Source organism: Elgaria multicarinata, chromosome 15 (genome assembly GCF_023053635.1).
Source record: "Elgaria multicarinata webbii isolate HBS135686 ecotype San Diego chromosome 15, rElgMul1.1.pri, whole genome shotgun sequence".
In the NCBI taxonomy this organism is placed as follows: Eukaryota; Metazoa; Chordata; class Lepidosauria; order Squamata; family Anguidae; genus Elgaria; species Elgaria multicarinata.
Window position 1 is genome coordinate 6,318,916 of NC_086185.1, and position 22,642 is coordinate 6,341,557.

General features: G+C 44.9%; 2 protein-coding genes across 3 annotated transcripts in view; one reads left to right on the top strand and one right to left on the bottom strand.

The window, feature by feature from the left end:
* ARHGEF6 (Rac/Cdc42 guanine nucleotide exchange factor 6) overlaps positions 1-2,601 on the top strand; it is a 53,630-nt gene extending 51,029 nt beyond the window's left edge. For both annotated transcript variants that reach the window (XM_063141673.1, XM_063141674.1), the window contains one exon: positions 2,308-2,601. In XM_063141673.1, the coding sequence (XP_062997743.1) occupies positions 2,308-2,448 (141 nt within the window). In that variant the 3' untranslated portion in view covers positions 2,449-2,601. The remainder of the gene's footprint in view (positions 1-2,307) is intronic.
* A 6,209-nt stretch (positions 2,602-8,810) lies between these two features.
* CD40LG (CD40 ligand) lies at positions 8,811-22,117 on the bottom strand. Its single transcript, XM_063141795.1, has 5 exons — positions 21,962-22,117; positions 15,485-15,631; positions 12,685-12,718; positions 10,688-10,744; positions 8,811-9,181 (listed from the first exon to the last, which is right to left on the bottom strand). The coding sequence occupies exons 1-5, from the start codon at positions 22,115-22,117 to the stop codon at positions 8,811-8,813; spliced, it is 765 nt and encodes a 254-aa protein (XP_062997865.1).
* Between the last annotated feature and the right edge of the window lie 525 nt (positions 22,118-22,642).

Below are 22,642 nucleotides of genomic sequence, written 5' to 3' on the forward strand. Positions count from 1 at the left end.
AGCCATACACGTACTCTGGATTTTAGGAAAGCTGATTTTAATAAACTCAGAACTATAATAAGTAAGGTCCCGTGGCAAGGGAGCCTAAAAAGAAAAGGAGTGCAGGATGGGTGGGAGTATCTAAAAAATGAAATTTTAAAGGCACAGTTACAAACAATTCCAACAAGGAGAAAAGATAGAAGACAACAGAGGAAACCAATGTGGCTCCACAAAAAGCTTATTGATGAACTGAAAACAAAAAGGGATACATATAGGAAGTGGAAGGAAGGCCAGGCTACAAAAGAAGAGTACAGACAAGTGGCGCAGAAGTGCCGAAATGGCGTCAGGAAGGCTAAAGCTGTGAATGAGCTGAGATTAGCGAGGGATGCTAAAAGCAATAAAAAGGCTTTCTTCAGATACTTGAGTAGTAAAAGACAGAGGAAAGAAATGGTGGTTCAACTGCTTAATGAGGATGGCAAATTGATAACAGATGACAAACAAAAGGCTGAAGTGCTCAATTCCTACTTTGCCTCGGTCTTCTCCCAAAAGCGGATCTATGACCCCCCTGGAAAAAGTGAAGCAGAAGTTGAGGGGGCAGGATTGCAGTTTGAGATTGATAAACAAATGGTCAAAGAACACCTAATTTCCTTGAATGAGTTCAAATCCCCAGGGCCCGATGAACTGCATCCAAGAGTAATGAAGGAGCTAGCGGAAGAACTCTCAGAACCTTTGTCTATTATCTTTGCAAAATCATGGAAGACGGGTGAGGTGCCGGACGACTGGAGGAGGGCTAACGTTGTCCCTATCTTCAAAAAGGGCAAAAAGGAGGAACCTGGGAACTACAGACCAGTCAGCCTGACATCCATCCCTGGGAAAATTCTGGAGCAGATTATAAAGAAGTCAATCTGTAAACACCTTGAAATCAATGCAGTGATTACTAGAAGCCAACATGGATTTGTCAGGAACAAATCCTGTCAGACTAATTTGATCTCATTTTTTGATAGGATAACCTCCCTTGTGGACTGTGGGAATGCTGTGGATGTCATATATCTTGACTTCAGCAAAGCTTTTGACAAAGTACCACATGACATTCTGATTAACAAACTAGCTAAAAGTGGGCTAGATGGAACAACTATTAGGTGGATCCACAGTTGGCTACAGAATCGGACTCAAAGAGTACTTATCAATGGAACCTTCTCAAACTGGGGAGAGGCAACGAGTGGGGTGCCGCAGGGCTCAGTCCTGGGCCCAGTGCTCTTCAACATTTTTATTAATGATTTGGACGAGGAGGTGCAGGGAACGCTGATCAAATTTGCAGATGACACCAAATTGGGTGGGATAGCTAATACCCTGGAAGACAGAAACAAACTTCAAAGTGATCTTGATAGGCTGGAGTGCTGGGCTGAAAACAACAGAATGAAATTTAATAGGGATAAATGCCAAGTTCTACATTTAGGGAATAGAAACCAAATGCACAGTTACAAGATGGGGGACACTTGGCTCAGCAATACTACAAATGAGAAAGATCTTGGAATTGTTGTAGATCACAAGCTGAATATGAGCCAACAGTGCGATATGGCTGCAAGAAAGGCAAATGCTATTTTGGGCTGCATTAATAGAAGTATAGCTTCCAAATCACGTGAGGTACTGGTTCCTCTCTATTCAGCCCTGGTTAGGCCTCATCTAGAGTATTGCGTCCAGTTCTGGGCTCCACAATTCAAGAAGGACGCAGACAAGCTGGAGCGTGTTCAGAAGAGGGCAACGAGGATGATCAGAGGTCTAGAAACAAAGCCCTATGAAGAGAGACTGAAAGAACTGGGCATGTTTAGCCTGGAGAAGAGAAGATTGAGGGGAGACATGATAGCACTCTTCAAATACTTAAAAGGTTGTCACACAGTGGAGGGCCAGGATCTCTTCTCGATTCTCCCAGAGTGCAGGACACGGAATAACGGGCTCAAGTTAAAGGAAGCCAGATTCCGGCTGGACATCAGGAAAAACTTCCTGACTGTTAGAGCAGTGCGACAGTGGAATCAGCTACCTAGGGAGGTTGTGGGCTCTCCCACACTAGAGGCATTCAAGAGGCAGCTGGACAACCATCTGTCAGGGATGCTTTAGGGTGGATTCCTGCATTGAGCAGGGGGTTGGACTCGATGGCCTTGTAGGCCCCTTCCAACTCTGCTATTCTATGATTCTATGATTCTATGTCTGACTTTTGGTTTCAGTTTGCAGGGGGGGGGGGGGGCAAAAGAAGGTAAGAAACCTCATATTCATTTCAACGATATTAACATCCCCTTCTCCCCCCCCCCCCAAACTTCTTCTACGCAACAGGAGAATAAAAGGATGAAGCAGTGTTTGGAAGAAGAGCTAAAGTCAAGGAAAGATTTGGAGAAATTAGTTCGGAGGTTACTGAAGCAAACAGACGAGTGCGTTCGGGAAGAAACCAGCCGGAGGTCGTCGGTCCTGGCTTGACTTTTTAACACCGCGACAGGCCGTTTGCATGCGACATCAGGTATTCCTCACAAGCGGAACTGCCGAGTTCGATTCCTTTCGCACATTGTATTGTTTTTTTGTGTGTTTTGCCTGTTTTATTTTGTTTCATTTCGAACAAGAAAGGCACGGTGACGGTGTGGTTTATTTCGTCCCCCATTCAAGGAGTCAATGTTACATGCTACCAACAGACAACAAAACGGTTATTTCTATAAAAACACACCCGCCCAGCCTCCGTTCAACCCCTGAGTCATCAAAAACCGTCTACAACTACCAGTACCTCACCTTTTTCCAGGAATCAGGACTTTGCAACCAACCGGTTGCCACTCAGAGTGAAGATTGCTGAGTGGAAACTTCAGAGGAAACGCAGAAACACTTTTCTCTGCCTTCTTTTCTTTTTAAGTACCTGAAATATAATTTATTGGCTTGGGGGAGGGGACAGGGTGGGGGAGAAGGGAATAATGGGTTCTTGAGTTGCAATCAGGTAAAAGCCAAAGGTCATTTGCACTTCTTTTGCTGATAATCAGGAAAACAAGAAAGGTTTTCCCTGCCCAAATAACAATAATAATTTTTGCCCCACGCTGGAGACACGGGAGCGCAGCAATGCAATGGTTTCCTGTGTGACCTTTCTGTGGATTAGAATATGCAACAGGTCCCCCGGCGTGCTGGAATTCCATACAGTGCCTAATCTAGAGCCATGGTCCTGGGCTCGCTGGGAGTTTGCACTGATTTCACACGCCCCATGCAGCTTTCGAGCAGAGAAGGGTTAAGGACGCAACAGCTAGCTGAACTCACCCCGACTATGTGTGCATGCACACGCAGTATTCCTTTTCATTTTTTATTACAGCCTCAACCTTTAGCCGACTGAACATTTTAAATGGATCTTTTTAACTGGAGACGCCAGGAATCGAACCTGCAACCTTTTGCACACAAAGCATGTACGCTATGCCTTAGCTATGCTCTCTTCCATCACCTGTGAGAGGACAGCCTAAAATGGTAGCTTGATGTAACATGTACTTCCATCATTAAAAGGAATATATATATATATATATATATATATATATATATATATATATATATATATATATATATTCTCAGTGGGACAATTCTATTCATTGGCAAATAGATTCGATTTAATTAACCCATTTAAAACATCCCTTCCATGGATTGAGATTTTGTTAATCAGTCAGCAGCCCTCGTTGCTTTAAGTCATTCAACAGAGTATTTGCTGACCATTCCCTTTCGTTGTGAAAACAGCAGGAGCTATTTGTTTAGTGCCTAGAAGAGTCTTCTAAAAATAAATAAATCTAGAAGGATATATTCTATTATCACAGGAAAAGAAAAAGATATTTCAGATATTCACATTTGAGTAAGGAATGTTGCACAAGCTGAATGAATGTTCACCCACCTCCTGCTCTGATAAGGAGAGATTATATTTTTCTTGTGTTGATGAGGGTGGGGGAGACCTTTCTGTGTGTGTGTTCATAATGAAGATTTTAGTTAACTTTTCCGATATGCAAACCAACCAGTTTTGCCTATAATAATTATGACCCGCATGTCGCCTTTTCACCTGGGTTCCTCAAATCATGACATTGTGCCCTTTGTTATTTTGTGTTATTTTTCATTTTGTTTGCTGGTGGAGTTATATTTGATCTCTAGCTGTACGAAAAGCGAGTCTGGAATTTCACAGTGGCTAAAATGAGTCTCCACAGTGGTTGATGCCTTACCGGTCCATCTTCACCCAGCCAGCGGCAGGTAGAAAACACCCCCGTGCTCACAAAATACTGTCACCAAGTGATCCTAAGCGGCACGTTTGCTGAAGCAGCTGGTCCCATCTCAGCACAGCGGAAGGGGGAAGACAATGGAAGGTGTAATGCCATTGGATGGTGAAGCTGGGCGAGACAAACAGAGAGGTATGTACAAGCTATCCTGACTGTTGCAGGAGCAGCAACCCGACTTGTTGGAGACTGTGAATCAGGTTTCATGAAGAAGTTAATGGGCAAGGAAACCAAATGAAGAATCCTCAGCTCCAGCAAGTAACTTCAGGGACGCTAGGCTGGGATTAAAACCCATCTGGCCATGTCAGCTCCACAGTTTGCCCTTTCCTATCCACATCCATTCAAATGCAGCACCGGGCGAAAACAGAACTCGCGGCACAAAACCTTGAGCTGCAGAGCGAGGCTCCATCTCCCCTCCTGGCTTTGCAACTAAAATGAAGGACGTGCTGGCTCCTCTCTTCCCCTCCTGCAGAGTGCCTGTCCTCCTTTTCTTTGAAGTGTTGCGTGAACATTCATATCTGTTTAGTCATCCGTTTGTTACCTTATAAAGAAACTTTTTAAAAGTGCAAAAGCAATCTAGTGGAGGTAGCATTCCTCAATGACTTCACAGGTACTAGGCAATCAGCATTGGGCACAGCCAGCTTTCGATGCAAACTTGGCAGTGCCTTTCCCTCCCACCCTCAGAACTCAGCCCCGGAGAGGAAGAGGTACGATCGGACTGAGTGTAGTGAACAGCCTCGAAAAACACTGTGTGCTTTCTCTCTCTCTCTCTCTCTCTCCCTCTCTCCCTGCCCCCTCCCCGTGGTAGGCTTTTTTCCACCACAGGGAGCAGAATTGTCAAGGAGCTAGAGACGTGACTTGCCCAGCAATTCCAAGACTGTGGTGCTGGTGGAGAATGGTGCGTGGGTGGCTCAAATATTTAATGCATCCACCACTCTTTGCCCATCAGGGTGGGGTGAGGAAGGCCCCAATATTTCGGCAGCGACGTCTTCCCAGGGGAGAGGGTAAGGATCACTAGAATTCATGCTACGGCTGACAGACATGTGGGGGAGGAACTCAGAAGCAGAAAACATGGAGCTAAGCGGAGGACACACTTCAAGAAGGACGCAGACAAGCTGGAGCGTGTTCAGAAGAGGGCAACCAGGATGATCAGGGGTCTGGAAACAAAGCCCTATGAAGAGAGACTGAAAGAACAGGGCATGTTTAGCCTGGAGAAGAGAAGGCTGAGGGGAGACAGGAGAGCACTCTTCAAAGACTTAAAAGGTTGTCACACAGAGGAGGGCCAGGATCTCTTCTCGATCCTCCCAGAGTGCAGGACACGGAATAACGGGCTCAAGTTAAAGAAGCCAGATTCCAGCTGGACATCAGGAAAAACTTCCTGACCATTAGAGCAGTATGACAATGGAACCACTTACTTAAGGAGGTTGTGGGCTCTCCCACACTAGAGGCCTTCAAGAGGCAGCTGGACAGCCATCTGTCAGGGATGCTTTACAGTAGATTCCTGCAATGAGCAGGGGGTTGGACTCGATGGCCTTATAGGCCCTTTCCAACTCTACTATTCTATGATCCTAGGAAGCCCTATTAGGGAGATAGTCAAGAAACTTCATGTCCATCTTTTTTCTAAGAGCGGAACATGCCTCCAGTTCTGAAGATAGGAAACCTGCCTGTTTCTGAGTAAGTCACTCCATGCCGTCTGGCAGTAACTCTCCAAGATATTGGTCAAGGGTCTTTGTCAGCACTGCCGCCTAAGATCCATTTTAAACACACACACACCTGGAGATGCCAGGGCTCTGACATCGTACATGGAAAGCAAGAGCTCATTGACTGAGCAACAGCCACTCCCTTAGACCCAGCGAAAAGAGTGTATCAGACTTTGGGGGAAACGCTGGCCTTCCTATCCAAATTCAGCGTTCGCTTGCACTGAATGTGCTAGATGTTAATACGTGGTGTGTGTATGTTTTTAAGGAAAATTAAGCCTGCAGTCCTAAACCCCCTTCCTCAAGAGGGAGTCCCACTCAGCGGAGGGGACTTGCTTCCGAATAAACACCCATAGGATTGCGCTTTCAAAATAAGGAAGGAATATGCAGCTATCCTAAAGGAACAAAAGCCATGAGAATCTGATTTAATTCTTTGTTTACAGTTCTTTGTAAATAGATTTCTGTCATACTCCGCCTCATTCTCTCTTTATTTACTGTCAGGACGACTGTTGCAAGTTAAACTTTTTCTAACTTGGTTTTATTTTGAGCAATTTTTAAATTGTGGTTTTCAACAAAATAAAGAAAGATTTTAAAGAAAAAACACCAACTGTTATCTGTGGCTGCTTGATTTTCCTTACTTCACATCTTCCAGGCTCTTTTTTCACATGTTATTAAACTTTTGATTAAAGAAATACTAAAATGCAAAAAGTTCACAAAAATGGCACTGATCTGAACAAAAATACCCTTTTACAGCAGATTAAATAAATTAGTTACATCCGTAGAAGAACATGCTTTATTTCACCAAACATGACAAGAACCCAGAACAGCATATTTATTATCCACATTATAAAGATATTGTCCATTGACTCAGTCACCTCCAGCACAATTCTAAAGATTACCAGGTTATGCATTTATTATCCTTACTTTTAAGGCAAATTACATAAAATACCAAAACACAATCAGAAAATCTTTAAAATATCCAATTAAAAACATTAAATTAAAACCATTGATAAAAAGTCAACAAGCCACTGAGAACAGAGAAAGGTCAAATTAAGTCTTGATTGTTTTTTTCAAGAGAGTTAATGGTGTGAAAGAGTTATCACTACTTGTGAGTACTGTAGACTTTAGCCTCTGCTAAGAAGCTTTTGCAGGTTTTTTGATGGTTTCAAAAACCTGCCAAACCTCTTTAACCAGAGAGACAACAGATCAAAAGAACTAAGTGGCCCTATTCACATGATCGTGGCGGGGTGCGGGTCAGGGGAACTACACTGTAGAGAGGGATTAAGAAAACCGCATCTCTACATGACCACAGCACAACGCAGAGCAGTATGGTTCCTTTACCTATTGACACAGCATGGTTTCCAAGGTGCCCTCCCACTGCAGTGGCCACATATCCCAGCAGCCACCACAGAGGGAACCAGGTTGTGCCAACAGTCACTATGTGATGGTGACCATAGAGTTTGGCCACGTGTGCTAGAGCGTCACCGGACGTCCCAGACACTCTAGGTGGCCATGTCCATGGTTGCTGCTTTTTTTCAACAGAACACTGGGATTCATCCACAGAGCACCTCACAGATGCCATATAATTAGCACCTCTGGGCTAATTACCCCACATTCCTGAACATGACCCACAGTGGGTTAGTTTTACATGTGAACTCAGCCAATGAATCCTCTCACAAAATACCATCAATTCCCTATAAAAATGATTGTCTTGTCTTCAGCTTAATTTGGCAAAGAGCCTGTTCACAGAACACACTAACACACATTCAGTGATTGAGTGTGGTTATTTTGAACCGTAGATTGTTCGAACCACGGATTATTGTGTTGTCTAAACACAGCCAGGGTGGCTTGTTAACCACGCAGTGTGGCTTAATATTTTCCCAAACAGGCCACCTTGAGAACCCATAGTTGGTTGTTGAGTGGGTCAGGCTGATCAACAAGCCACAATGACTGCATTCAGACAACATGATAACCCACCCTGCAGAAAACATGCTGCTTTCAGACAACATGGTTCAACAAACAGGCCACAGTTTAAAACAACCCACACTCAAGCACCGAGCGTGGGTTAGCGTGTTGTGTGAACAGCTCCAAAGTAGGAGCAACACTGACTTCATTAAGGCATGAAACAATGCTCACAAATGTTCAATCAGCGCATTCGTTCCCAATGTGCTACTCCCTGCCTTAGAAAGCACCATTGTATTGAACATACAACTGAATACTTCCTGGAAGGCCGTGACGTAGAGGAGACCAAAATATATAGTCCGATCACTCCTTAAAGGAGAAATGTATCAGTTTGTTTTATATTCTTAGGAAGTGCCTTTTACAGAGCTAGACCATGGTTCTATTTAGCTCTGCATTGTCTCCACAGACAGGCAACGGATCGCCAGGAATTCAGGCAAGGGTCTCCCAGATCCACCTGGAGATGCTGGGAATTGAACCTGGGACGTTTTGCATTCAAAGCAGGGGCTCAGAAGCTGAGCCATGGCCCTTCCCCAAGGCATGTGTGTCTTGTCTATGAAATATGTGTTGCATTTAGATTTGTAACTGCGTTGGCTAATAGCACTGGAAGAAATAGGAGAAGCAGCCCTAAGACTCGTTGCGCCAGCACAGAAGAACTTAGGGCGGGACTTGAGAACAGCTCATCTGGTGCAATGTGGGCAACATCTGACACCAGTGTCGCGTACATTTCGGCCTGGGGTACGGGCATTACACTTTGGTTCTGAGGGTTAACAATCAAGCCTCGTATTAATAAATAAAATAAAATACACAAGGTGTCAGGGAAATAAAACAGAGATGAAGTGGGTTATAAATAGTACTGGGGACCAGGAGAAGCCACTTTGCTCAACAAAGCGACACTTCGTGTCCTCTTCTAAGAAAGCTGAAACATGCCAAAGTATGTATTTCCATGGTTGTAATTCACTCTTGCGGAGTCCGTCACATTCACAAAGACGGTGTGGCCTGGCTGAAGCTCAACAACTCTCCCGAGATGAATCGACTGCAGGCCGCACAGGTCTTCCGAACTTCTGTGAGTTCCCACGCCTTTCAACAACAGCTGATCCGACTCGGACGGCAGGTTCAGATACACGTAGACGCTGAACGGCGTGCGCGGCACCAGGTTGGTGCAAAAGGCAACCTGGGAGTAGATGTAGTAGCGTCCACCTTCAGCGACCTTGAATTTCCCATCTTGGTAGGAGAACGCGTCATCCATCGGACCGTATATGGCATTCTGCCACTGCAAAACTGTGGGAAAGAATAGACTGTTTAAGAACCATTCTGTCTGGTAATACGGCATAAGATCAGGGGTTCATCTAACTCAGCAGTGTCATGACCTCTGGCCTTCCAGTGTGCCGCAGAGGATTCTGATGAGGTTGAGGTAGAGGCTCCTCCCTCAGGGGTTGAACAATCGCCACCTTATTCAGGACCCTGCCAGCCAAGAGCACAGCTTGTCCGTTGTTCTCTAGCTCAGAGAATGAGTCCCTGGCAGAACCTCCATCTCCCCAGTCTCACAAAAACCTCAGGCTATCAGATGAGGGCCCTTTTATAATCCACTCAGCTCCCCCAGGAGGTGCAGAGATGATCACACTACAGGTCTTGTCAGCCTACATAAGGCTTTAGTTGGCTTTAGCTATCTGCTGAGACAACATCCTCCTATAGTTCTAGTAGGAGAACATTCCAGCCAGCAGGACCCACTTGGAACTGCCCAAGGTGCTGGTTTCCTCCTGCCTTGGTCTGCCTTCCTACTTGGATTTTGCTACCAGCTTCCCCTGAGGGCCTCAAGGGACCACAGAAGGAGACAAGCACCGGAATGATATTCCCAGGGATACAATGTGTTGGATCCAGACATAGGCATGTGCAACTGGCCTGGTGGAAGAAGACTCCCCAATGTCAGACATAGCCCTTCCAACCCCTGAAAATGCTATTCAGGGGCCCTCTGAATGGGATGAGCTGTGGTGTGTGGGAGAGGAGTGGATCCATGGAAAACAGGCAGAGACACCTTCCATGAGCTGAACTCTTCCATTCACGGAAGGCAGATCCTGCACCCTACACAATATTTATGCACTGCCTGATAACAGAAAGTTCTCTGGGTTAAAACCATAAAATATACAATACCTTACAGACAAATATAATATAAACATAAAAGCTAAAACAGAATCCAAAGAGCAGCAGGAAGGAAAACCACAGTAAAACGATTGACAGGGAATAACAGTAGTGCAAAAGATCTAAAAAGCATGTAACATTTTTAAGACCCAAAGGAGCACAATGTAGGCTTTCCATAACTGGGAGTCACCACTAAAAAGGCGCTTTCTCTGCCAAGGCAGATACTAGTTGAAATTTGTGCCTATCTCGTGTTCATATTTACCCTAGAGGGGCCCCAATCCAGATCTTTAAAGCCCTCCTGCCCCCATGCTAGTGGCCTGATCTGAACTGGGGGCCCTGCAATTTACCTACTCTAGAGTAAAATTAAAAACACAGCTGCTAGATTTAGATGTATAGCCATGTCTACTTTGGTCGTTAGTTGCTTATTGTGCCACTGGTTACAGAAATGAAACTATTTTCAGGAGCTCAGTGGCCAAGTTCCTCATTAACTGCTGCTCCCATATTTGATGCTGAGTTGAAGCCGTGAAGGAATTTTCGAAGGACAGCAGCGGAAAGGAGCAACTCCCTTTGCCATTTCCGTTCACTAATCTCGCATTGCCTTCTGTGGTTGTAGATGACATGACAGACTCACAGACCCTCAGGCCTCACCTTTCCTGCTGTCCTTCAAGCCTGCCAGGTGAATGGCGGCAGCTGGTTTCTTATCCCCTAAAATAAAATAAAATAAAAGTCTTTATTTGCTTTGTCCGTGTTCAGTTAGTCCAACCCAGGTGTGCAGAACCTCTTACAGTCCGAGGGCCAAATTCCATTTTAGGGGAGCTGTCAGGGGCCATGGGGGCGGGGCCAGAGGCAGAAGGGGCGGGGCAAAGATGCAGAAGTATTTTAGCTTCAAGCCCTTCCAGCCTTAGGAGAGGCATTTCAACCATTGAGAACGGGGGAAATGCACAAAAGCAGAGAAGCCACCCAGTGACCGGTGGTTGGAGAAAGGCAGGATGGGACCAGGGAGACCCCGGAGGGTTGAATCTGGCCCACAGATCTGAGGTTAGGCACACCGGAGTCTAACACATTTCACCAAACCATTGTAGATGCTAAAGGAAGTTCACTTTGGCTCTGTGTAATCCAGGACCTTAACGGCTGAGACACTAAGGATGGTCTAGGGGGGAAAGGAAGAAGAAAACTCCCTGGCTGAAAAAAAAAAGATGTATTTGAAGCCTCAAGACATTCCAGAAAACCCTTCCTTGGGGGCATATTTTCAACAATGATTCACCCATGCAAGGGATGCTACAGTGAGGCGGGTTCATAGGCAAGCGTGAAAGGCTGGGGCATAGAGCAAGAGAGAGAGAGCAGCATAAATGAGCCTTTCCCAACACATCTGGAGGATACCCTTCCCCAACCTGGTACTCTCCAGATGTGGTGGACTATAATCAGAGCTGGCATCACGGGTAGGCATGGTTGGGCACCTCCTGAGGAGACAAATGCCCCCCCACACACCCGTTGCTACTCATCTTCATCATTGCAACTGAGGAGGTGACCATAGTGGTGAAAAGGTAGACTCACTGACAGAGAGGGCCCATGGAAGGTGCTTTGCCATGGAAGGTGCTTTGCTCAAGAACCATGGAGCCAGCACTGACTAAAACTCCCATCATCTCCACCCAGCTGGCTGGGGTTTATGGACTGAGCAGGGGGTTGGACTCGATGGCCTTATAGGCCCCTCCCAACTCTAGTATTCTATGATTCTATGGGAGTTGTAGTCCAATGCACCTGGAGAGCACAAGGGTGGGAAAGGCTGAGCTAAAGGCTGGAAACACCTTGAGGGTCTCTCTCCCTCTCGGGTTCTGATGTGGGTGTAGCAGATCTCCTGGGAGTGCCTCCACTTCTGCTCTGCTTGTATATTTGCCAACGAAGGCAGTGTCACAAAAACACCATTAACTCTCCAATGGCAGAGTGGGGAGTGCGCAGCACTGGTGTCAGAAGTAGCCTCTCCGGGAAGGGAGGCGGGCGCAACAATAGAGCATTGCCAGATGTCTTAAAGACAAACTTGGATGCAACAACTCATCCACCGTCCAGTACACCGTCTTGTGTACTCATCCATGGCCAGTGCTGGCAAGGCACTCTCCATGGGCCCCTTCCCGCAGTGGGTCTACCTCTTCACCGCCATTATTACCAGCTGCTCTGGCTCCTTCTCCTCCTCTTCCTCCTCATTGTTAGTCCTTGTTGGCTTGGACAGGCAGAGAGCCGGGAACAAGGAGGGTGTGGCATCTCCTGCTCCTCCTCACCACCAAAGAGTGAGAGGTGGGTGAACAAACAGGTCGCAATGCTGAAGAAGAATAGCAGCTCCACAGCTTCTCCTATCAGCTGGGTTTTGCACCCTCAGCAGGTGCCCAACCAGACCTACTCTTGGCGCCAACTTCGGCTGCCCACATCAAAGGGCAGAAGTACACGGAGCATCTTTTCTGAGCAATTCATTCCAAGTTCCACTCTCCTTACCTAACTTCTGACTTTAAAAAAAAACCCATCCCAAAATCATTTCTCCTCCTTTTTGTCGCGGAGGTTTTAAAGATGCCACCTCTGCTCCAATCCCTCAAGACTTGTATTTTTTGACTGCCTCCTTTTTATTGAAACATTCCCTCCAGCGGTCATTAACGTACCTTTTTGCATGGCAATGGGACTTTCTTGTGGAACCTAGAACAATTTTTGAAGAGAAAAAAGGTATTATTAAAAGCATGATAGCATCTGTGCAATACACATGTCCCCAGTGATCCAAAGTGCCCACTGGCAGTACGTAGTCTTTGTGGGAAACCCATATATGCATTCCTTGATGTCTACTTGATGTCTATCAACATCAAGCAGAGGTGCAAAAATGAGCTATCTCACAACCAAAATAATGAAGAGTCTTGTGGCACCTTAAAGCCCTACAAGTTTATCCTGGTATATACTTCTGTGGACGCTATCCACTTCATCAGATGCATGGAGGCTTAATCTCAAAGTGGCAGATCTATATGTGCATGCCGAGAAGGGAGAGACATCACCTCTATTGTTAGAGGAAACCGAAATGCAGAAAGTACAGACAGTGATAATTACTTAACAGTTGCCATTCTCAAAAGGTGGTTGAGTGATAGTGCAGACACCATCGCAAGGGTGAGTCAAATAACATATCTAGTGTGATTAAAACAAACCACGACCCTTTGCCCTTATTCAAACCACAGGGAATAGAGTTGAATCTCTTGATGAATTGTACTTCAGCAATTTCGCATTGATATTCGTCTTTGAAGCTCCTTTGTTCAAGAATGGCCCTTAGGGTCATTGACAGAGTTGAAATGTCCCCAGAGTGGTTTCTGAACACGGCTGTTCCTGATGGCAAATTTGGTTCCATTTATTCTTTGGCATAACGATAAGGTCAGCGGTTTGAATCAGAACAAAGGTATGTGTGCATTTTTACTCCAGGAACCAGGAAAACTTCATTTCCTTCCCTTCAAAGCCTGCTGTGACCTTGCCCCAATCTTAACTTTGTGAACTCATATCCTGAGATATCTCTGCTTGGGACTTCTGCTTGTCCGTTTCCACCAACCTCGGTTCATAGAATCATAGAATCAAAGACTAGCAGAGTCGGAAGGGGCCTAAAAGGCCATCCAGTCCAACCCCCTGCTCAATGCAGGGATCCACCTTAAAGCATCCCTGACAGATGGTTGTCCAGCTGCCTCTTGAAGGCCTCTAGTGTGGAAGAGCCCACAACCTCCCTAGGTAACTGATTCCATTGCTGCACTGCTCTAACAGTCAGGAAGTTTTTCCTGATGTCCAGCTGGAACCTGGCTTCCTTTATCCAAGGTTATCCAAGGTTCCCTGCAGGGCCGGCTCTACCATTAGGTAGAACGTGGCAGTTGCCTCAGGTAGCAGATACTGAGAGACAGCAGTGAAGTGTTGGAGGAGGAGAGAGCTGCGTGCCACGCAATCTGCCCTGCTTCCCCTAAGCTAGCCTGCTGCCTTCAGGCGTGGCAGAGGAAGGCGGTCCCCTTGCCAGTGGCAAAAGAAGGCTCAACGGCTAGGCCAGTCAGCTTTCGTACATGGAGTGGGAGAGAGGCCACCTTGCTGGCTCTGGGCCTCTTGCCTTCCTCCCCTGTTGTTCCTTTCTGCCTGTATGGGCCTAGTGTCGAAGGTGGGCATAGTTAGACACTTGCTGAGGGCCTACACCCCAGGAGGGGCCCACTGGAGTTGCTTCTCTTCACGGTTGCTTGTCCACCTTCCTCTCACTCTGGCCCAGGTAATGGTGGTGTTGAGGAGGAGGAGGAGGAGGAGGAGGAGGAGGAGAGGAGGTCCCACTGCCTCCTTGGTCCCTGCCTCTCTGCCTCTCAAGCAAGCAAGTGGGAGCAATGACAAGAAAGAGGGGCAACAGCAGCTGGTGACAATAGTGGTGAGAAGATAGCGTCACTGAGGGAGGGGGCCATTTGGAGTATCTTGCCCAAGCCCGCCCCGCCCCTGGAAACCTGGAGCCAGCCCCGTGGAACCAAGTTCCTCTGCTGCTCTAATGAAGAGATGATCTCCGTGTGAATCAAAAGAGTTTTCCGCCCCCCCCCAACCCAACTTGAGTGCATGCTTTCCTACGCTTTGCACTCCTTTCTCTTGCTGGCTGCAAAAGCCCTTCCTTCTCGAAGGCTACCCTGGCGGAATTAACTGCTTACACATCAGATTTTCAAAGTGAAAAAGAAAAGAAAAGCACTTGCTCTTCTTAGTTTTGCATGGTCAAAATGCTGGGACAGGAAAGCCTGTATTTAGTAAGAAGTACAGGAATGACTTACAAGCGCAAGTAAAATGAGGGCGCGAAAACGCAACCACCGACTTCTAAGAAGCAAATGCAGCATAGCTGGTTTCCACGGTCGTTGCCACCGCTAAAATTAAAGTTACCAATGTTTTCACGTTGTCAGGGCTCCTGTGACTTATCATCTGCCTGGTTGGCATACATTCAATTTGTCTCCATGCCAGGCAAAGCTTCCTGGCAGTGAAATCTTCTACATGTCTACCACGGCCGGCCCTACCATTAAGCAGGGTGAGGCGCTTGCCTCGGGTGGCTTGCTGGTATGGAGGGGGCAATATGTATGTCATCTCCCTCTGTTGGAGGACGAAGCTGTTTGTATATATGTATTTTTTTACGATATATTTTTTGTTCTGTTTTATTAATATTCACAATAAAAAAAGGGGGGGGGGAGAAGGGGAAAGGCCAAGCTTGGAGAGCGAGCAACTGGTGGAGAATGAATCCAGAGAATCTGGACTGGTCTCAAAGCTTTTCATTATCCCATCATCTCTTGTTACATCACACTAGAGAGCAATCAAAAGGTGCTAAGATCAGTTCAGCCATGGACGGAACAACCACCCCCTCAGTGACTGGTCCCATTAAATTTTTCTGGCCTTATTCCCTATTCGCAGATCCATCAGACAAATTCGTAACGGGTTTACCTTGCTCGTGACATCCTGTAGATCTTGGAAGGTTTTCAAAACCTTTCTACAATCCAGAAAAGTATCATCAGGATCTTGTGGCTTCCGACATTTCTGCAGTCTTTTGAGGAACACGAAATCTTCATGTAAACCCATTTCATCTCCCACCTGACAAAAGGGATAACCAGGGAAATTCAATCTGTTGTTGGACATCAAAGTGAGGGCTGAAACCTTCAATCGATGGGGCAATTAGATTGGCCTTCCCTCTGGATGTGTTGGGATTACATCTGCCATCATCCCCAACCAGTCCAACACATCTGGAGTGCAACAGATTGGGGACACCTGGGCTAAAAGAAGCAATTAACAATGGATTTAAAAGAGATCCCCAATTAATTGACCCTTAACCATCTTTAGTATGAGTTTTCCCCTTCTATTCTGACACATACCTTTTTCTTCAAAAGCGTTATTTTTATCACCTGAAGATTTACGTGCCTTGAATCGACTAATTAATCAGTTAAAAATACCCCAACTCATTGGCTAAGATTTTTTTTAGCTGGGTGACAGCCCCTAATCTAGAGATAAGCAACCTGGTGCACTCCAGGTGTTTTGGACTACAGCTTCCATAAACCCCAACCAGCATGGCCTATTCAGTAGAATTTTAGAATATTTTTAGTATGTTTTTAGGATGCTTTTAGGATGTTTTTAAACAGTGTATGCCATGTTTTTAATCAGTATTTTGTGTATTCTATGCTTCTTGTTGTTCCCTGCCTTGATCCAGTCGGAGAGGCGGGTAAGAAATATTATTGTAGTGCAAAACATCTGCAGGACACCAGGTTGCCTACCCCAGCAAATACGTAATAATAATTTGTAATAAAACTTGAATTATAAGAAAATCTGAAGTTTATCATTTAAGAATAAAACGAATGGATGAATGTTGTGTTAGGTAAGTTACCCTAACACCCACTCACCCTGGTCCAATTCTAAAAAGTTTTTTTATTATTATTATTTTACTAATTTTTTAAGAAGAGTCAAATCCACCTCCTCTAAAGGACTTCTGTACAAACTCTGGACAATCCAACTGATGAGCAAGCTGTGGGCAGACCCCAACAAGAGTTTACCCGTCACCACCCTGAATTGAATAAATTGACTGGATCCAGATTTACAGCAAATCTTTTGAAAGCAGTGGAACCACATAGTCCCATTGATTTCAAAGTCTAGATAAAACGCAACAGCCTGAAGCACACTCTGGGTTGGGTTGTGGCCAGTGAACATTCCTTGTTACTGCTAGGATTAGGATTCCATCTTGCAAATAGATGAGTTTTCAGAAGCCAAGGAGGTTGTTTTATTCGCTATGTTTGTATCCTGCCCCATCTCCAAGGAGAGGGGGGCAGGATACGCAGTCTTCTTCCACAATGACGTTCAGATGTAGGGTAGGCTGAATGAAAGTGACTTGATGAAGGGTCACCCAGGAACTATCCATTTCATGGTCTGGTCATGCTCTAAATGACTGTGCCTTGGAATGATTAGTCATGGAACTGACCCTGGATTTAATCGTGTGTGGTGCCCAGGGCCTGGCATGTAATGTAACTGTTGAAACTCTGACTGGGAACGGTGACCACAGTGCTATCAACTTCAACATCGTTGTCAGTGGAAAGTTGTCAAGGGAGCCTAACTGTCCAGAGCGCTTTGGCTATGGGGCGGTATACAAATGTAAATAATAATAATAATAATAATAATAATAATAATAATAATAATAGGATTGGTACCACCAACTACACAAGGATGCCAGCATGTTTAACAGGCAGAGTCAAGAGAGCTATAAAAGGCAAGAAGTCTTCCTTCAGAAAATGGAAGTCTTGCCCAAATGAGAACAAAAGGAAGCCCAAATTCTGTAAAAACAAGTGTAAGTTGATGATAAAGTGAGCACACGCAAACAAAGACCTTTGGGGCGATATTGCTAAAAAATACCCCAAAATCCATAAGACCAAGAATAAACATGTCTTTAAATACATCAGAAGTAGCAACCTGTTAAAGAAGAGGAAGCAGTGAATAGAAATAGATGGACAGTTCTCAAAAAATGGAAGTAAGGTCTCCCAATGATTTCTATTAGGGCTATTTCTATTTAACATGCATACAAATTACTCAAACTTCAGAGTGAGCAGTGAAGAGGCAACACTTAACACCCAATATTGTGGAAGGCAAAAAAACTCAAACTGGGTCTGTGAAGAGCTGTTTGCTATTTTGCTAGTATAGTATTCTTTTTAAAAACTGTGTTGTGTTTGATTCTTTCAGCAATTTGTAATCCGCTTAGAGAACATTTGTCATTGAGTGGACTTAAAATACAACAAACAAACAAAATAAGAGCTTCTCCCATCCCACCCAAATCTCTCCAATAGGCGAATGGACACTAGAAAAAGCACTCTGGTTGGGGATGGTGGGCATTGTAGTCCAAGCCCTCTAGAGGGCAACAGGTTGGGGAAATTCTATAAAACCTTATACTTTGTTTTCATGCTTTTAAGCTAAATGAACTGCCTACTATATTTGTTATAAGCCTTATTCCAATAACGTTTTCTTTCTAATTTTTGTATGTTTATAACAAATGAAAAATGGTTAGTGAAGGTCAATATAAATGCATGTAATGTCATACACTTGGGGGAGGGATAAAATTTCACATGTACACAGATGAGATCTGTGACTAGCTAAGAAATAATTCTTTAGGTCCTATTATAATATTTTGGTCCTGCTATGGCGTGATAATATGAATTTCCAAATAAATAGTGGAAGAAAGGAACCCTTTCTGGGCACCGTCATTTCAGCAATGAGGTTAACGCCAGTGATCAGAAAGATAATAGAAAATGAATAAATTAGCATTATGAAAGAGCTCCGGTGCTATTTCATTTGTGGCAATATATATATATATATATATATATATATATATATATATATATATATATATATATAATATTTGGAAAAAGTATTTTAGCATGGATTCAAAGCTTTATTTTTAAAAAGCGAAATAAACAGGGTGCTAAAATGGCGCCCCTGCAAAGCTGATTGTGAATTTGTGCAGAGCTTCAAATGGCTGTGCAAGTGAACTGGGCCGTCCTCACGAAAGCGGCGATGTCACGCCCACTGGGGTGGATGGAGCATAACAGGATAAGCAAATAGAAAAAGTGAAATATCCCTGTAGAAAGTCAGGCACAATTCCGCTTGTAGCTTACAGCAGAAGAACAATGATTATGAACGTCAGGAGACAGATGACCACCACCAAGGGAAGTTCAGCGAAAACCTTGACCCTGGTGTGTGGTGGCAATGATAAAGGAAAATTCCACATTGGGGATTATTAAGAAAGAGATCGAAAAGCAGCCAACACCTAAATGCCTTTCATAAAAAAAAGGGGGGGCTTGATCCAGATGTGGCCATAATTAGAATAGTCTCATTGAAATCAATGGGACTTGAATTGGTCATGACTCACTTAAACTCCATTGATTTCATTGGGTCTACTCCAAGAAAGATTAAAGCTGGATCTAATCCTTGTATTTGGAAGGGGGTGAAGCAACTCCCCTGTGAGAGAAGTTTACAAAGTTTTGGGCTCTTTGGGTTAGAATAAGGGAAAGTAAAGGCAGGCAGGATAAAATACTAGAACACAAGTTCTCCCCATAAAGCTGAATGGTGGGAGATTCAGGACAGAAAAAAGATGGACTTCTTCTTTCGGTGCATGGTTAAACTATGGTGGATTTTACGACCAAGTGGCTTTCAAAGGGGATGAGGCACGTTCAAGGAGAAAGGTTATCCACGGCTACTAGTCATGATGGCTGTACAGAAGAACTATCAGAACTGAGGATCTATGTCAGGGTGCCACTACACTCCTATCTGGAGGCAGCTGGTTGGCCACTGTGTGAACAGAGTGCTGGATTAGATAGACCCTTGGTCTAATCTAGTATGGGTCTTTGTAAGTTCTTATGAGAATCCTGTTGCCTTCACGTCCTGCAGGGGGGCTTCTTTGCACCCTCCGAAACGTCGATCCAGGGGGTCAGCACACCCTCCAAAATGGTGTGTGGTGTGGTACTGTGGGTTGCAGCTGAAGAAGAAGGAAAGGGCTGGAGGGATGTGGAGATGCAAACTGCTCCTCTCACCTTACGAAAACACACAGTTATCCTCTCCTATCCACACAATAGGCTCTTTGCATCGAAGCCATTCTAGATTGCATCACCTAAACCATGTTCCTCAAATAAACGTTATCCATTCTTCTCTCACAAAAGGTGTTCTGCAACCAACCCACAGGCTGTCACACAACTTCAGCCCCTTGATCATTATTGTTGAACAGTGGCTTGTTTGTTGAACCGTGGGTTGGTGGGTTGCCTGAACCCAGGACATTTTTTTGCAGGGTGGCTTGTTAACCAGCCTGAATAACCCAACAACAAAACATGGGTTCTCAAGGTGGCTTGTTGGAGAAAAATAAGCCACACTGCATGGTTAGCAAACAACCCTACAGAAAATGTCCTCAGTTCAGACAACACACTAACCCATGGTGCAACAAACAACCCAGGCTCCTACAAACAACCCACACTCAACCATTGAATGTGGGCTACTGTGTTCCGTGAATGCAGTGTGATGACATTTGCATGAAATCTCTGCTTTTACCCTGACAAGCAAGCAATCAGTTGTGCTATTGTAGAAAATCGGCTGTTGCCAAAATGGTTGGTTTTAAAGCCACCTTTTCCTCTATCTCCAACAGACAGAAACTCATCCCTGCTGGATGAGTCCAAGGCCACAGCTAGACCTAACGTTTATCCTAGGATCATCCAGGGTTCGCCCCTGCCTGAGCACTGGATCCCCTGTGTGTCACCTAGATGAACAAGTTTGACTCCAGGATGATCCAGGGATAAACCTTAAGTCTAGCTATGGCCCAAGTGTCCATCAAGACCACAGTGCCCAACATGGTTCCACTCCAGTGGTATCTACTTTTTGTCAATCCTATGATTATTAGCCCCAAAGTAACATTACCCTGTGGCCCCTTAGAAAGGACATGGGGATGTTGCATGTGAAGTTCGTTAAGAGTTGATTTCTCGCACAGCTTTGGGAGGTGGTTTTCATTGGACAGGGCAGGAAAGGGTTAAAACACCTGTGTACTGTGGACCAGATCCTGTTCCCTCCACCCACTGCCCCCATGCCTGCTGCTAATAGGTGTTTTTTTAAAAGATTTAAGTTAAGACAAATTACCTGTTTAGCATCATGTGTAGCTTGTACCTAATAGCCATTGATAGAACTCATCTTCCGTTTGTCCAATCCTTTCTCAAACTACCCCAGCAAGTCATTGTCCCTACATTTTGCAGCAGCCAATTCCATAAACTAATGATCCATAGGGTGAAAAAATACATTCTCTAAGTCCATCCGGAATCTACCACCAATCAGTCTCATCCGATGGACCCAAATTGTCATTTTACGAGAGAGGGAGGAAAAACGTCTCCGTATCCATTTTCTCCATACTATGCATCATTTTAAAAGCCTCTATCACCGCCCCCTGGCTTTAATTTCCTGTCTTTCCCCACTCCCTGAAAAATAAAAAAGTCCCAAATACTTTAGCCCAGGGAATGGCAGATTCCAAATTTGCAATGTGTGTGTGTGTGTGTTTTTATAACAATCCCCAAGATCTGCTAAGCAGACCCTGGTGCAAAGGACGTACATTTAGGATCTAAAAAATTCTGAGCCCAGGGATTTGTTCTGCTTATTAGAAGCAAACACAGTCCTTCCACAGAAAAATCCATGTCTGGTTTTATCAAGCATTCTTCATTTCAGCAATATGATGTAGGATGGAGTTGCTGTTTTCATTAAACAACAGCCAGTCAGAAATCCTTGTCACTCTACTTCTAATTATTCAGAGCCATCAGTGCTGCCCATATCATCATCAACTAATTTCTATTCCACCCAATAGCCAAAGCTATTGTACAACTTATTTAATTTGTCTCACTATTATCTCTGATCAAGCAGGTTGTTAATGTTTCTGAAGCACAATGAATTCCAGCAAAACTTATTCAAGCAACAGGATCAGGGCATGAACACACACACACACACACACACACGCACACACACACACACACGCCTTTCTGAATGTGGTGTCCTCCAGATATTTTGGACTTCATAGTCAGGAATGCTAAGATCTGTAGTCCAAAACATCTGGAAGGTACTATATTGACAAAGGCATCTCTATACTGCCCAGAGAGCTTCATCAGTTTGGCACTATAGATATGTAATATTTAAAAAAAAACACAATGCCTTTCTCACACCACTGGACGGGGGGGGGGGGAAGAGAAATGGTTGGAACCCCAACCATCAATGGGAGAAGAAGGAACCATTCTCTCGTGGTTCTTTAGTTAATGTGTGATCACTTAAGCTGCCCCTCTCATCTGTGAAAACTCATTTCTTGCCTCCATATTGCTCAGCCGATAAACCATCCATAGAGAACCGCACCACAAACCACAGAGCCAGCCGTCTTACCTTGTCCAGCTTCATGTGAAGATAGAAACCAAAGAGGACCGTCCCAATGAATTGCGCAACAACAAACAGAGAAATCAAACTCAAGAAGGTCTTCATGGTGACCGTTAGGCCAGCGGGTTTGGGGGCCGCTGAGGCGTAAGGCTCGCTGGAGTCCATGTGTCTGCGTCTTACGAAGTCCTGTGTGTGTGTGTGAGCAGCATGAATACCGCCTTGGCTCTTACCCTGCGCAAGACGGTGATGTGGCAAGCAGAATGCGCACCTGCCCACAACTTCCTGGGGAACAAACTAACCTTCCATTGTGGGGAGTTTTGTTCACATTCTTCTCCTACAACAACAGCAAAAACAAAGTCATTGTTTGAACTCGCTCTTTGCACCTCACTTCCATGCCGCTCCGTTAAAAGTAATCTTTGTGTTCGTCTTCCACTGAGTTCATCCTTTGTCCCCCTCCCTCTTTTTTTTCCTATCATGAACAACCATTTCATTCCCCTGCTCCTCCAAACTTCAAAGGAAGGAGGAATCTATGACAAGAGTCGATTTCGAATATGTGAATCCCATCATAGGAAAACAAAGTAAGAACTTAAGAAGAGCAGCCATATCAGACCAGGATATCCACCTTGTTGACATCCTATTGCCAACATTCGCCAACCAGATGCCTCCAAGAATCCCATGAGCAAGTTTTCT

Excerpts from the sequence above, each read along its gene's own strand:
- CD40LG (XM_063141795.1), bottom strand. The coding sequence starts at position 22,117 with ATGGACTCCAGCGAGCCTTACGCCTCAGCGGCCCCCAAACCCGCTGGC. Across the intron at positions 15,632-21,961 it reads TTCACATGAAGCTGGACAAG|GTGGGAGATGAAATGGGTTT; the intron begins GTAAGACGGCTG and ends CCCTTTTGTCAG. Across the intron at positions 10,745-12,684 it reads TCCCATTGCCATGCAAAAAG|GGGATAAGAAACCAGCTGCC; the intron begins GTACGTTAATGA and ends ATTTTATTTTAG.